At 33.3% G+C, this 16,538-nt stretch overlaps 2 protein-coding genes across 2 annotated transcripts; one reads left to right on the top strand and one right to left on the bottom strand.

Annotated features, from left to right (window-relative positions):
- Positions 1–1,461: 1,461 nt before the first annotated feature.
- On the top strand, positions 1,462–4,071 carry LOC110624748 (magnesium-dependent phosphatase 1). Its single transcript, XM_021770032.2, has 4 exons — positions 1,462–1,642; positions 2,385–2,556; positions 3,201–3,317; positions 3,509–4,071. Exons 1-4 carry the CDS (start codon positions 1,533–1,535, stop codon positions 3,680–3,682), a joined length of 573 nt encoding a protein of 190 aa, XP_021625724.1. The 5' UTR covers positions 1,462–1,532; the 3' UTR covers positions 3,683–4,071.
- A 7,586-nt stretch (positions 4,072–11,657) lies between these two features.
- Positions 11,658–15,379, bottom strand: LOC110624516 (uncharacterized protein At4g38062). Its single transcript, XM_021769712.2, has 2 exons — positions 15,169–15,379; positions 11,658–14,433 (listed from the first exon to the last, which is right to left on the bottom strand). Exon 2 carries the CDS (start codon positions 14,409–14,411, stop codon positions 12,069–12,071), a length of 2,343 nt encoding a protein of 780 aa, XP_021625404.1. The 5' UTR covers positions 14,412–14,433; positions 15,169–15,379; the 3' UTR covers positions 11,658–12,068.
- Positions 15,380–16,538: the final 1,159 nt, after the last annotated feature.

Here is a 16,538-nt window from a genome sequence, read left to right as displayed (position 1 = left end):
GGCTACTTGAAAAAGTAATTGTTACTAGTATTTTTTATTATAAAAAATGCTATGGACAGAAATGCTATGGACATTTTTAATCAATAGGATGAGAGTGCTGTGATTGTCTTAGCATTTCTCGTGAAATATATTAAATATTAGTGATGACTTGATGTGAAATATATTAAATATTAGTGATGATAACAAAAAAGCCTGAACTTTTCAGGATAAATTACCTAGATAGTATATAATATATTAATTAAAATTTTTAATTTGGAAGATATAAGTTAAAATCTCTAAATATCAATAGATAATTTAAATTTTTATTTTAAAAAATAAATAATTAATGAAAAATTATATAAAGAAGAGAGAGTGAGTAGGTTGTATAGACGGCTCTGTTGCTTCGGCAGTGGCGGCACCTGTTTGAGTTTTGCTAGATGAGTTTGTTTCCTTTTTTTTTTTTTTTCTTGATGATGGTGACCCGTGTGTTTTTTTTAATTTGGGTTTTGGGGCTCTGACTGTAAGGTGTTCACCAATTAGGAGGATGTTTTGGTATTTTATTTTCAAACTCTTTAAGGTGACTTCATGATTATATAAGATTAAAACTGCCATGAAATAATCAGCAGGCTGTATCATTGCATGCTGTCCATATATCTTCTGTTAGTTCTTCATTGCTGTTGGTATTTTTTGGATTGTGGTCTCTTTTCTTTAATTGTTTGGTTGATTTTTTAGTGTCTCTAATTTAGCCCTCATTAGGTGTTTTTGGTGTTTGTTGATGGATATTACTAATGCGATGTGATTGATGGGCGTTTGGATTGATGATGTGCATTTAGAACACATATGTCATCCATCTGTTGATTGCACTATAGCTTTTGTGTTGGGTTGGCCTTTCCTAGATTGGGTTGCGTACTGTATGCTAGATTTGGTCTTTAATCGCCTTTCAATGGGCTTTGTCACAAGATTTGGTCTTTAATTGCCTTGTAATGGGCTTTGTCACAAACAGCTGTATTTACGCGGCACTTGAACAGGTCTCAATAAGTTTTGACATATTGTACCATGTCAAGTTGAATCTATTGAAAAATCTTGCCAAGATGATTAATTCCACCTCGCCTTGATGGCTAAAATCCCCAAGTCTATGCAAGAATAGTAATTCACACACAATGACTTTTCTAACCAAATAATAATATTGCACATTTTCAGAATTTCTAAATGTAATAATTCTCCTCATTCAAATCATGCTCGCCCTCGAATTAGTGCCGCATGATGAAAATTGAGCCCGTGACAACTTACTATAGCATGATAAAAAAATAATTATGTTAAAAATAAAATAAAATTATAATAATATAGAAAAGAAAGTCAATAATATTTTAAAACAAATAAAATTAGAAAAATTGACAAATTATGGAATGGGAGTAATTAATTTTTAATTAAAAAAACTTGTATTAATTTACGCTTTCACTTATAAGGGCAAAGGAGCTCGGAAAAATCATATTGTTTTCTCCCTCTTGAGTTCTTGACGCAAAACAATCAAGAGAGGGGCACAGCGAAACGCCATGGGAGAGGAGAAGGTGAAAACAGAAGCCATGCAGATAATAGACTCGTTTCAAATCTTGCCTAAATTGGTCGTTTTTGACCTTGATTACACTCTCTGGCCTTTCTACTGGTATTCATTCTCATCTACAAGCTTGTATTTTTCCCGGTATTAGATGTCAAGGTGAATCACTAGATGCTAGAAATCTGATCATCTAACATGCTAAAATCTTCCTAATCATTCTTGGGTTCCTGTTTTACCTATCTTTTTGGCTGTTTTTGTTTGGTTTCCTTTTCATCTGGTTCCAATTGAAGCTACTTTTGTTTGCCACGGGTAATTTTGGCTCATATGTACCTAATCCTTCTTGGTTCTGGGTCATTTGTAGTTGTTCAATTTAGTAGTAAACTTGAATAGCTTACCTAATTGTCTGTAGTATAGATAGTGGGTTCAATCTCATGGAAATGGAAGGAAAGAAACAAACAGCAGGGTGTTTGAGGGATATGAAGTTGTTGTGCTTCTCACTGCTGCTATTGTTTGTTTACATATAGAATGTTCAGTTATGGATTTTGAATTTGAAGGGATTTATGGAGTGTTGTTACTTTTGCTGTTTGATTATGTTGTCATACATTTCTTTCAATTTTTTTTATTGTCTGGTAGATGGGATGTGTGTATATTTGTATGTGCATGCTTAGTTATAGACACTAATAATACTTGATAGCATAACAACTGTAAGTACAGAGCCATGCATCCTTTGCCCCCTATCAGAACTATGTATTAAACTTGATTTTGTTGCCCTCAGAATGGTATTTTGCCCTCCTCCATAAATGCCTTTATAGTTTGAGATCTAATGTTAACATGAATCTTGTAATTTCAGTGATTGCCTCTCAAAACGTGAAATGCCATCTTTGTATCCCCATGCTAAAGCCATATTATATGCACTGAAAGAGAAGGGAATTGATGTGGCTATTGCTTCGCGATCACCAACTCCAGATATTGCAAAAACATTTCTTGACAAATTGAGTATCAAATCTATGTTTGTAGCTGATGTAAGTTGACTCTTTTTTTTTCTGAACTTTTCCCTTTCTAATCATTCTCTCTAATCATATTATGCTATTTTTTCTTCGCCTGATATCACATATGAAATGGCCAAAGTCAGCAAAAAATTTTAGAACTCTATCTAGAGCATGAGCAGCAGAGTTTTAAGGTGTTCTAGAACAAAATGAGAAAGATGTAGCATGAGGACGTTGTAAATTGATCTGCACTAAATTACTTTCCTACCTCTTCTTTCTCTCAATATATCAGAAATGTGTGCACTGTCCAGGTAGCATCATGATTCATGATAGCCATATGACTTGTATTTAGGAATGCTTATTGAAATACCTGGACTAATACTTATTGGTTTCATTTATTATCGCCGTTTGATAATTTTAGTTCCAGAGTATGCAGAATAAGTCAAAATGATTGACAAACAATGTAATTTATTGAACCAACTAGTGTCTGAATTTTGTTGATTGGCAAGTTTAAGAAAATATTCATACTTTTGCACGTCTGTTGACTATCTTCATGATTGGTATGACTCCTTGGTTAACTAAACTTTATTAGGTGGCTGAACTTGCTTTTAAGGAAAAGTTTTTCATCAGGACTTATCCCTTGATGTGGTTTCCAAAATGACACTCATTTGATTGTTCAGGAGATATTTTCCAGTTGGACTCACAAGACTGAGCATTTCCAGAGGATTCATTCAAGGACTGGGGTACCCTTTAACTCGATGCTCTTTTTTGATGATGAGGATAGGAACATTCAAGCGGTAAAAATAGCCTTTCTTAAATCCCTTTTTATTGAAATTTTATTTCATCCTGCCATTTGGTTGATGAGTGGTATCTCAACATCTGAGTTGAATCTTTAAATGTAAATCTGTTAGGGAACTACTAAGAATTTGTCCTTATTTTGGTGGTGCATGTCACTTTTTTAACTAAAATACTTTAACTGGAATGCCAGGTTTCAAAGATGGGAGTAACAAGCATTCTAGTAGATGAAGGAGTTAATCTTGGAGCATTGAGACAGGGGCTCACAAAATTCGCACAAAATGTCAATACATCTGAGAAAAACAAGGAAAAATGTCTGAAATTTTCACAAAATTCAAATTCATCTAAGAAGAAAGAGGAAGAATGAAGGAATAGATATTTATGACATTAAAGTTAAACTGGTCAAGGACTTATTTGATAGTTACATTATACTCAAAATTTGATATATCAGTATACCACAGAAAAGCCTTTTTCTCATTGTTCCTTATGCTCTTTAGAGCAGTTCAATAGATTAAAAATATTTATGGGGTTTCATCCCTGTTTATTCATCTGATATCACTGTTTCAGATAGCAGCAGCTGCAGTTCACAGTTTACTTTTAGCATCATTTGATAGTATTATTTAAGTACCAAAGTAGAGTTTCTTATGGTTCTGTGTGCTCATGTGTTTGTTGCAGATAAAATTTGTCCCTACATGTTCATGTGCATTGTTGTGTGGTCTTCTACAATACTGATGTTTGAATTAATTTTGATCTGCATTTTGACAAATAAATTTACTTTGCCCGTTTAGTCAGGGTGCTTACTGCTTAGTACTGCTATACCCACAAGAGTATGCAATGGGATTAATGCTTCTTAGTGAAGTTGCTTTATTGAGTTGAATACCAGTGAGTTAACATATCATGAATCACATCTGTTTGTCTATTTATGAGTGAACAGGCCTGCAGATTGGTTGCAACCTTTGTTTACCACTCTATTTTTGAATAAGTTCCAGAATTGAAGTTTTAAAAAGCCTTGAGCTGTTCTGTGTAGTTACAGTGTGGAATTGCATGAGAAATATCTAAGAATTTTGCCAACTCTGGTAGTTCTTGATGAATAATGCAGAAAAAGAGTCAATTGGTAGGAAATGACAGTCATTAGTCAGAACCCATTGAAGTTTGGTATTTTGTACTGTCAATTGCACAAGGAAACTGTTTATTTTCTATATTTATTTATTTATTTCTTAAATTAAAATTATAATAACTCTTTGAATAAATTATTTTTTAGTTCATTAATAGTTCGAAACACTTAAATTTTTTATATTTATTTATTTATTTAAATTATAATTATAATAACACTTTGAGTGAATTATTTTTTAGTTTTTAAGTTTCAGTGTAATTAATATATTGGTTTTGCTTTTTAAAAATCGAACATTTAAATTTTCGAGTATTTCCGTTAAAATTATTTTTAGTAAAATATAAAATGATCATATTACTCTTAATAATCTCTGAAAGAATTCACTGCTCTCAAATAACAATTATCTTTCTCTCAGGCATTTTACTAAACAAGATATATGCATCTCTTTAATTACTTCTTCTTTCTTAGCTATTGATTTCACGACCATTGAAATCTAAATGCCACCAAATCAAATCCCTATATCCTCAAAACACTTTGAAAGTCCAACTAACTAGTATTTATGCTCTCCAAACCTTTCACCAACAAGAGGTAATTGTTATTCCTTCTAATACTTTGAAAGTCCAACTAACTAGTATTTGTGCTCTCCAAACCTTTCACCAACAAGAGGCAATTGTTATTCCTTCTAATTGCAGTCGACACTGATAATTAGAGAATCAATGTCAAAGATTGAGGATATTCCACTCTTCGGGAAAAAGTTTGTTAAATTTTAGAACGGAAAAGAGAAGATTGAGGATATTCCACTCTTCGGGAAAAAGTTTGTTAAATTTTAGAACGGAAAAGAGAAGATTGAGGATATTCCACTTTTCGGGAAGAAGTTTGTTAAATTTTAGAACGGAAAAGAGAAGATTAGATGAGAGAAACAAAGTTCAGAGGAGATTAGAAGAAAAAGAATAGAGAAAGAATAGAGAATCAGGTGAAAAGAGAATGGAGAAAAAGAAAGGAGAGTTTTATTATTGATTATTTATATTCCCAAGCTACTATTCTTATTTATACAAGAATAGTGACTCTCTCTTCCACTAATTTTGTTGTAACAATTTTTACCCTTTAACAACTTACAGCGGTCACCTAAGCTTCTCTCCCTTTCCAAAACTAACAACTCCTAGCTATCACTTGAGTATCTCTTTTTTTCCTCTTTCTGAAATACGTAACAATATCCCTCCCATGAGAATCTTCTTGTCCCTAAGAAGATTAAAATTTCGGAAATTGAGAAGTAATAAAAGCTTGATCTTTCCAAGTAGCATCATCTTTAAGAAGGCCTTGCCACTTGATGAGGCCTTGAAAAATTTGCTTGTTACTTCTATCAATAGTTCTAGTCTGCAAAACCTTCTCAAGGACAATCAACGCAATATATTCGAGAAAAGTAGGCAATTCTACTATCACCACGGCTTGCTCCCTTATCTTCTTCTTAAGCAGAGACACATGGAACACTAGGTGAATGGTAGCTGTAAAAGGCAACTTTAACTTGTAAGCTACTAATCCCACTCTGGACAGCCACTCAAATGGTCCATAATATTTGGTTGAAATTTTGAAATTCTTCCGCAAGGCCAAGGAACTCTGCCGATAAGGTTGTAACTTAAGATAGACCCAATCTCCCACCTCAAATTGCCTTTTTGATCTCTTCTTATCAGCACATTGCTTCATTCTATTCTAAGCAGCCACTAAATTTGCTTTTATCAACTTGGACATCTATTGTCTGTGATAAACAAAATTAACTACAACTTCCACCTTTGTATCTTTAGGAGGTATGAAGACTAAAGAAGATGGCTGATAGCCATTTAAAGCCTCAAAAGGACTTATCTTCAAGGCATTATGATGGTTGGTATTATACCACCATTTTGCTAAGAACAACCATTTAGCCCAAGAATAAGGATACTGGAAAGAAAGATACCTCAAATAACATTATAAGCTAATTTAGAATGAGGATGATATGACGAGCTATAAGCTAATTTAGTTCCCATAGCTTTGAATAACTCCTTCAAGAAAATACTAGTAAAAATTTTTTCCCTGTTAGCAATTATGATTACTGGTAGACCATGGAGTTTAAAGATGGTATCAAGAAAAGTCTTTGCAACTGCAACAACAATAAAGGGGTGTTGAAGGGCTATAAAATGGTCATACTTCTTCAATCTACAAATGACCACTAGGATAGTATCCTTGCCTTGAGATTTTGATAACTGCTCTACAAAATCCATGGTAATATGTTGCCAAGCTTGATTAGGAATAGGCAGGGGCTACAACAACCCTGGAGAAGCACGCCTTTCTGATTTACATCTTGCACAAATGTCACATTTTTTCACCTAATCTACCACCGATTTCAACATATTATGCAAAAAAAATGCCTTCTCAGTCTCTTAAAATTAGGAGTGATGCCCGAATACCCCCTAAATGAGAATTATGGTAGAGATCAAGAAGATGTTGCTTTAGTGGACCACTATTACCCACATACAATCTACCTTTATAATAGAGTAGCCCTTATTTGCAAGAATAACCCTGGACAGCCTTGTCATCAATAGATAATTGAGAGATCAATTTCTTAGCCTTCTCATCCTAATCATAGCTAAGGAATACTTGGTTCGTCCAAGTAGGTTGCAAAGAACATTATAGGATGAAATTGTGAACTTCTACAGCTACTGGAATTCTAGATAAAGTATAAGCAACTTTGTTATCCATCTCTTTTTTATACAAAATCTTATAGTGCAAACCCAGTAGTTTTGAAACTCTTTTGATCTGTAAGTCGGTGTGTAACCATTACTCTTTCAAATGCTTGATACTCCATGATCAGTCTTTGTAAAAAAACAATCTTTGCTCTAAATAGTGCCTCCATTTTGAAATAGTAATTGTAATGGCTAATAGTTCCCTTTCATAAATTGACAAAGCTTGAGATCTAGGCCCAAAAACCTTAGATAAAAAAGCTATCAAGTGCCCATCTTGTTGTCAAACAGCTTCCATTCCAAGACCACTAGCGTCAATTTCTTGAAAAATTTAGAAGTGCCAAAATAGGTGTTTGTGCCATGGCATCTCTAAGATGCTGGAATGTTGTCTGAGTTGCTTCATTCTATCGAAATGCATCTTTCCTCAACAAATCTATAAGTGCTTTACTGATAATTTCATTCCTGTGAATAAATTTTCTATAATAGCCCATTAACTCAAAAAAACTTCAAAGCTCCTTTACTGTTTTACGTGTTGGCCAGGAAAGAATTACTGAGACTTTAGCAGGATTTGTAGCAAATCCTTTTTCAAATATGATGTGATCCAAATATTTCACCTCTTCCCAACCAAAAGCACACTTACTTAGCTTTACAAAGAGTTATTGCTGTAGGAGAATCTGAAAAATCTATTCCATATGCAATAAGTGTTGTTCCTATGAAGGACTATAAATGTGGATATCATCAAAAAACACCAACACAAACTTCCTGAAATAAGGCTGAAATATATGGTTTATAAGGGTTTGAAAAGTGGTTGGAGTATTAGTTAAACCAAAAGGCATAACAGTGAATTCATAATGCCCATGGTGTGTTCTAAAGGCTGTTTTGTGCACATTCAGGGGATCCATTCTTATTTGGTTATAACCAGCTCTCAAATCAAGCTTAGAAAAGACCATTGCCCCATGAAACTCGTCCAATAAATCCTCTACTATTGGAATAGCAAACTTATTCTTAACAGTCAAATCATTTAGTTTTCTATAGTCAATACAAAATCTCCAACTTCCTGTCTTTTTTCTTCACAAGAAGCACTGGAAAGCATATGGGCTAGAGCTAGGTTGAATAACTTTGTTTCTCAACACCCCATCTACTAACTTTTCTATTTCATCCTTTTGGAAATAAGGGTATCTATAAAGTCTAATATTAACTGGGGCATCAGTCAGAAGCAAGGCAATGGAGTGGTTGTGACTTCTAAAAGGGGGCAATTGTGTTGGTTCTTTAAAGATACCTTTGTACTTATCTAGGAGTGCCTGCAGCTTAGCAGTAAAGCTGTTGGTTGCCTCTTTCGAAAAGTTAGCAAACTCAATCACCTAAGGAATTTGAATACAGAACGGAGGAGTTTTGAAATCCCTACCTCCTTTATGCCATAATTGCTGAGAATCACCACTCGACATTAGTGTAGCCTTGGAGTTGAGATCTCCAATTCCTTATAACACCACTCCCTTTCCATCTCTTTTAAAATTAATAGTATATGCCTCAAAATCAAATAGGACTGGATTACAAGTCTTCATCTAATCTACACCCAAGATAACATCGTAGTTTCCCATCTCTAAAATTCTGAGATCGAATTTAAAATAATGGTGTTGCACCTTCCACTGAAACTCAGGACATACTTTGCAACTTGTCATTTTCCTTTCATCTGCCACTATTACAGACATGGCAAGAACTATAATCAGAGGAACTTTTAATTCTTTAGCTACTCTTGCATCTAAGAAGTTGTGAGTGCTTCCACTATCAACTAATATCAACAACTCCATTTTGTTGCCTCCCAATCAATCTGATTGTTTTTACACCCTGAATTCCTTCCGTAGCATGTACCAATAAAGTGGCTGCTTTCAAATTCTCAGAGAATTCTCCTTCCACATCATGCCATACTTCCTCTCCCCTCATCCCCAATCTACTCCTGCATAAGCAGCCCAGTACCATCCTTCTCCTCCCCTTGTATTACCATCAGTGTTTTCGGGTTTCATTGATGACTAGGAAAGCACCTCTCTCCATATTTGAAGTAAGGTCTAGGTTGTCTGGTAATGTTTTGGGAATTATTGGAGCTAGCAAGCTTTTGTTTATGGATTGATTTACTAAGTTTTAACTTCCAGAGTGACTGGTAGTTTTCTGGTTGGAATTTGTTTAAGAGACGAGAGGTTTAGGTGGATAATGGTAATTTTGGGATGATGAATTAGCTTTATAAGGGAAGATTGAGGTCATAGTTTTAGAATTGGTATGAGAAAATCTGGAATAGATATTAGAGTTTCTGCTAGTATTTCAGAATTGCTCTTGAAATCTAGCAATTTGGAAGGCATAAGCAAGGAAATCAAGCCACAACGTTCTTACAACAGGTCTAGTATCCTTCTTTAATCCTCCTACAAACACTGACAGAAAGTAAGTTTCCTCCACATTAGGCATTAGCTTCTGTACCCTAATTCTCACATCTTCAAATTTATCCTAGTAATCACCCATGGTTCCTTCTTGCCTAATTTTCATCATCTCCTCTACCACATCCTCCAAGATATCCTCCCCAAACCTACAACAAAGATCTCTCTCAAAATCCTCCTAAGAGTGTTCCCCTGTTCCTTAATCCAATTGTGATACCATGAATCTGCCCTATCCATCAACAATAAACTCGCTACGGCTACCCTTTGTTCCCTCACAATCCCATAGATCTCAAAGTACATGATACATTTCTGTAGCCAAGACCAAGGTTCTTTCCCGTCAAATGAGACCAATTTGATTTTAGGCGTAAAATTAAACATATCTCTATTATCAGCTACTGATCTTGTGCTGTTATAGTCCTTTGGCATAACCACTCTAGCTCCCTTTGGCTTCGAAAGGATTACCTTGCCCCCAAGGCCTACTACGTGAAGTCCCATAGATACAGCAGGGTTTCCAGCCCCTTCGCTACTTTCCTCCGCAATACCTTTGCCTTTATCGAGGATCCCTACTCCAAACATAGATCGCAATTCCTTTAGAATAGCGTTTCTAGTCTCAATTGCACTGTGTTTAATTTCTTCCCTCAACTCCTATTTATCTTTCTTCGCGTTCTCCCGCGAGCCCTAATATGATCCTCCAATTCCACCATTCTCATTTTTTAGTTGACAACTTCAAATCTAGTCATTTTATTTTTCTACCCGCTACCCACATATTCAAAATCCTAGCGCTCGTAATAAACTTTTGATACCAAATTGTTAGATTTCGGAATAGAGAAGAGAAGATTAGATGAGAGAAAGAAGGTTCAGATGAGATTACAAGATAAAAAATAGAGAATCAGGTGAGAAGAGAATGAAGAAAAAGAAAGGAGAGTCATATTATTGATTCTTCATGTTCCCATATGGAGCTGTTGTTCTTATTTATACAAGAATAGTGACCTTCTCTCCCACTTATTCTGTTGTAACAACTTTTCCCCCTCTAGCAACTCACAGCTGCCACTTGAGCTCCTCTTCCTTTTCAAAACTAATGACTCACAACTGTCACTTGAGCACCTCTCTTTTTCCTTTTTCTGAAATACGTAACAAAGTTGAAGAAAGTGGAGGAGAAAGCAGAAGAGCTGGTGAAAGAAGGATTCAAGAGGAGAAGACAGAGGAGGTAGTGAAGGAAGGATTCAAGGCAGCCCAAACGAGACATGAAATAGTAATGGTGGAGAAAGGGATCAAAATAGCACAGAGAAATAAAGGAGGCAATGACCTTCGAAGGGTTGGCACAAGCGGGACCGACGGTAAGAGTGGAAGTTGTGAGCATTTTATTACTTATGTACCTTGGGTCCAAAACTAAAGGTCAAAAATAATGATTTAATTGGTGTTAATTTGATGTTTTCAAGAGCTTTTATGAATAGAGAGATGTAAATTTCATTTTGTTATCTATTCATTTTCTTTGTTAAATTTCTCCTCAAGTATATTATGTAGATCCCAGCAAATCAAAAACCCATTAAAATATTTTTCAAAAACTAATCCCTTGTTTTACGTAGCCAATGAGTGGATGAGTAAATTTAGTTATCTTTTGTGTTGCTAGAGAGAGTTAGAGATCATTGATCATAGACAACAATAAGAAATGGTCAAGAAAAAAGGAAACAATACCTAGAAAATAACAGGTTCAAATATATTTTTGGAAGTGATTTGAGATGGAGGTTGAAGAAGAGGGTATTTTAAGAATAAAAATATCTGTTACTATTGACCTTGATTTTTTCATTGACGTAACAAATTTTATTAACAGAAGGACTTTGGATTTAGCAGGTTGTAAAGATCAGAAATTTAAATATTTGATTTTAAAAATAAAAAATTTATATATTAATTACGCTAAAATTTAAGGACTAAAATATAATTTATCCTAACACTTTTTATCATATAGAAATAGAGATAATGTATGTAACATTTTAAAATTTTCTATATTTATTTTTTATAATGATTCTTTTACAAAAAGATATTGAAAGCCAAACCAACTAAAAGTATGAAAAATCAATCTAACAAAGCAAACCTTTGCACAAATGAATTAATTAAACACATTCAACACAGACAATTTTGAAAGTACACTAGTGAGATAGATTCAGATGATGCTCGCTACCAGAACCCATGAACATTCTGATCCAGAGTAGAGTACTTCTCAGCTTTAGACATAAATCTTCAACAATTTAACTATTTCGTGATTGCTATTTTAAGCACCAACGTTTTCATATCATCTTCGCAATTTCTTAATTTCTTATACACTCACATCTAAGATTGGATTTGGGTTCGTGTAACAATGTAGATGCATACTATATATACAGAGAACACCATAGTTATAAAATAGCTAGAGATGTAAATCTCCAAAACTGGAATGACATGCTGAAACAAGTTCTAATGGAGTACCTCTGGGCAATGGAAGGTTCATGAGAATTTAAATCATTCTGAATGTTACTGAATGTTTAGCTCTTTCAATGGTGTTCTTTCATCAATACCTGCTCCAAATTTCTTTGTTGATGGACAAAATGTTCTGTCTGTTTTGTCTTGGGAATCACATAACTCATTACTTGCTTTCATATCCACCCCTGGTCCATGCTCTTGCTCACAAATGTGCAATATCTTCTCCAAAAGTTTCATCAATTTGACATCTTCACAACAAAATTCATCAATCTGGTCAGACATTTCCTCAATTTGAACAAACATGTCCTTCATTTCTGCATTTTGCTTCATTCTATCAAGTATAACTCCTTCAAACACGAGCTTTTTTACCCTACTCTCCATGACTTCGGGCTCATCCCCAAATTGATTCATTGAATTTTCAGTGTCCAAATTTTTAGCTTCCAGCAATGCTTGATGATGAATTGCTTCCTCCTTTGAATAAGAAAATAACTCCTGATAGAACAGTTTCTGGTGCAGATTCTGCTCCTGCTTTTGAAGATCTTTGGTGCATTTTTCTTCCTCATTTGTTGCCTTTGTAAGTTCATGTTTCTCTTGTTCACACTGTTGCTCAGATTCTAGCCTTGCAAGAACAATTCCTTCTGAATCTATTCCGAAAGATTTTCGCTTCGAGCAAATGACGGATTTCTGGAGATTATCTTTACAATCAACTTCTTCTTCAGCAAGCTGGAGAATACTTTCCTTGTCATTTGTGAAAGCTTCCTCTGTCTCTGTTTTCACTGCTGCTGCAGCTTCTAGTGAAACAATCTTTTTGTGATCATCCATAGTTTGCTCTTGCTCAACCGTTTCCTTATGACTGTCATGCCCTTCCTCCAAGAGAGTTGGCTGCAGTTCCATAGGATCCAGTAACTCCACCTTCTTCAAAAAGGATGCTACTTGCTTATGATATTCCTCAAGATAGAGTTCAGTTTTGCTTAGAGCATTATTTGTCATCTCCAACTGCTTCCTGAGAAGGCTAATCTTATCTTCCTTCTCTTTGTACAGGAGCTCCATCTCGGCTTTAGCATTCATTAAAACCGAATGTGCTTCTGAAAATTCTGATTGCAAGACCATAAGCATTATAAAATTTGTTTTGTTCAAAATCTCGACAGCAGAATGCAAACTTTCCACCTCCTTCTGAACCTCCTGCATTTGCTCTCCTTTTGTCTTCATTTCACATTCACAAATATTTACTTGCCATTTTAATTGTTCCATCTGAGAATTCCATTCAAATTCTCTTTCTTTGAGGTATGTGAAACACTTACTATGCTCCTGCTCTAAGCCTTTGATCTGATCATGCATCTCTTTCAGCAAACCACTGGCATTAATGTTTTCAGCTTCTTGAAGTATTTTATGAGATTCCTCCTCCAATTCCCAATTCTTTAGCTCAAGTTGAGAAATTTTATATTCCATTTCCTTTGCAAGTGCCTCTTTTTTTGCCACTAAACTTCTTAACTTTGCAATTTCTTCTTCCCTCTCACTGGTAATGCTTTCCAACTTCGACTTCTCCTCTAGGGATTGGTTACATAAATACTCAACACGAGATTCTAGTTCTGATACTTTAACTTCCAGGAGTTTTCTTCTTTTCTCTTCATGATACGAAGCTTGGCTGCACATCTCTAGCCGAGTTTGAAGGTCTTTTGAAATTCTGATTTGACAATCAAAGTTAATCTGCAACGAGGAAATTTCTTCAAGAAGGACTGATTTCTCCCTTCCCCACTCCTGCTTCAGCAAATGAAACTTGTCTTGGAAGCCTTCATGAGATTTTTCCAGAAGGTCAAACTGTTCTTGCTTCCATTTAAGCTGCTCCAGGACATTTCTGTTATCCTGCTCCAATTTCAGGATTATATTGTCCCGTTTCCCTAGTTCCTCTGATGCTTGGGCCTTTTTCTCTGCTTCAAGACATTTCTTCTCAGAATCCAGCAAGAGTCTCTTAAGACCCACAATCTGCTCATTACTCGCACAAAGCTTTTGTGTCAATTCTTTGTTCTTTGATGATGCTTCATCTAAAGCCAGCACTATCTCTTTGTTTTCTTCTTCCAATTTCTGCAACTTCTCCCTATAATTAGCTTGAAGTTTTTCATTCTCAGAACTCAAATTCTTTAAAGACAGTTCTTTTTCATGCAAACTAGATGTGAGGAATTTAATGCTTTTCATTGCTTCAGATATCTCCTCAGATTGGGCATCTATTACTCGAGCCTTCTTCTCAATCTCCTGTTGAGCTTCTTGAAATCTAAATAATTGATCTTCATGAACTTTCTTTAAGCACTCAAACAATTCAGATTTGGTTTGGTATTCATCTTGGAGCTTCTCCATCTCTGCTTTGACTTTATCTAAATATTTATATATTTCCTCCATTTCCTTAGCCAATAGAGATTTCCTGAATTCATGTTGCAGTTAAAGGTAAGAATTGGCTAACATCTTTAACACCTTTCAAAACTAGAAATTTGCAAGAATTTAATTCAATTGATTTTTATTTCATCAATTCAATAAACTAAAGAATCCAATCCTTTTAGCCTTAAAACAAAAATAATTCATTTAAAATTATAGAAATCATGCAAATCAAAATAGTGTGATTATGTTGAGAATTCAATATATTTTTTTCTTGCATATAATTTATGCGAAGCCACTTGAATCAAGAACACATATTTTGGAACTATCCCCATAAATGGCACAATTTAGAATCAATCTCCCAAAAATAAATTATACTTTAAACTTAGTAAAAGAGAAAAAAAAACCTCAAATAATAAATAATTTCTTTTTGGTGCTCGGGATAATAACAAATTAATACATATAAATACTCGCAGAGAATTAGATCTTGACATGGCTAAGAATATTACTTCTAATTAAACGATCCTTTATTTCTGTTGGAAGATATCATTAAAAGATTCCAATTTTTAATGGAATCACTATTTAATCAAATTCCCAATGCCCGGATGCAAAGAACGAAGCACAGAAATACATTACTATTTTTTCCTACATTTTCTTAGTAACCAAGCAGAAATTAGAACAACCCAGATGGAAATATCTCCAAAAAAATGAAAAGCAAACTTCTTGGCTATGAATTGAGCTGGTAAAGAGTTGGTAGATCAGCAGAGAAGTTGGAGCGACATACCCGTAAGTTAAGCAGAATCAGAGGAGCGGCATTGATGGCATTGATGGGAGGGAGGGAGGGAGCTGATGTTTTTGGGAGTGAAATGGGAAGTTTTAGTATAAGTTTTTGATCGCGGGAAGATGTTTTCATCTTGATTTTAAAGATTCAATTGAATGCCATTGAAACTTTTTGGCGCTGTCGTTTCCTTTCTTTTTTTTTTTTTTTTTTTAATTTAAAAGAGGAAACGAAGAAAAAGGAAATGAAATAAAATTTAATTTAAATACCAATTATGCCCATGTTTCTTCTATTGAACTTAATAATATGGAAAAGGGCATTTAAATATTTTCTCTTATTTCTTTCCTATTGGAGAGTGTTTGGAGAATGTAATTTCTCTTCTTTTTCTTCCCTTTCCTAGTTTTTCCTTCTTATTTTCTATTAAACAAGAAAATTTTCATAATTTTTTCATTTTTTTTCTTCCCCTTCTCTCTCATCCAAACAAATCATTAATTTTTTACATTGGAATTACAAATCTTTGAATTTTATTTTTTTAATTAACAAATTATTATGCGAGTAATACTAAACCAACAATAAAAATAAAAATATTATCTAAATAAAATAAATTAATTTGATTTGACTCAAACAACTTTAATTTCTATTTGAAAATAAATCCAATTAGCCCCTTAAATTTTTTACTTGTTATCAAAAGTTCAATTTAATTTTTTTACTAATTTAATTTTTATACTTTTATTTAAAAATTAAATAAATTCCGATCTAAATATAATATTATATTTTAACAATAAAATGTTTTTTCAATAATAAAATATTTTTTCAATAATAAAGTTTTATTTTTTATAATTTTAAAAATTATTTATTATTTCTATACATTTTTTAATTTTTATGTTAATTAAAATATTAAAATTTTGATATTTTAAAAATTAAAAAAATAATGTTTTATTTCAAAAAATAATATTATATAAAATAAAGAATTATTTGATCTTAGCAAAAGTATAAAAATTTAATTGACTAAAAAATGAAATTAAATTATTTTTACACTTAAATAAAAATACTAAAACTTAATTTGACTTATTTCCCTTCCTATTTTTGTTTTATTAGATATGCTAATTTTATTACTAATAATTATTGAATTTTAGTCACTCGTTAATGTTAATGTGGTCATTAAATTTTAATTTATTTTAAAATAATTATTAATATTTAAATATTTATATGAAATAATTATACAGATGAATTTTTTTAGTGAAATGTATATATAATTTATTTTATATAGTTTAAAATAATAAAAAAAATTATTTCCCATATAAAAAAAAATTATTATTTTGGACACTTAAATAAACTTATAAAGAATATTTTAATTTTTAATTTGATTTGGTTAA

The sequence above is a fragment of the Manihot esculenta genome, chromosome 10 (genome assembly GCF_001659605.2).
Source record: "Manihot esculenta cultivar AM560-2 chromosome 10, M.esculenta_v8, whole genome shotgun sequence".
NCBI lineage: Eukaryota > Viridiplantae > Streptophyta > Magnoliopsida > Malpighiales > Euphorbiaceae > Manihot > Manihot esculenta.
The sequence above is the reverse complement of the archived record's forward strand: the minus strand, read 5'-3'. Positions and strand labels throughout refer to the sequence as shown.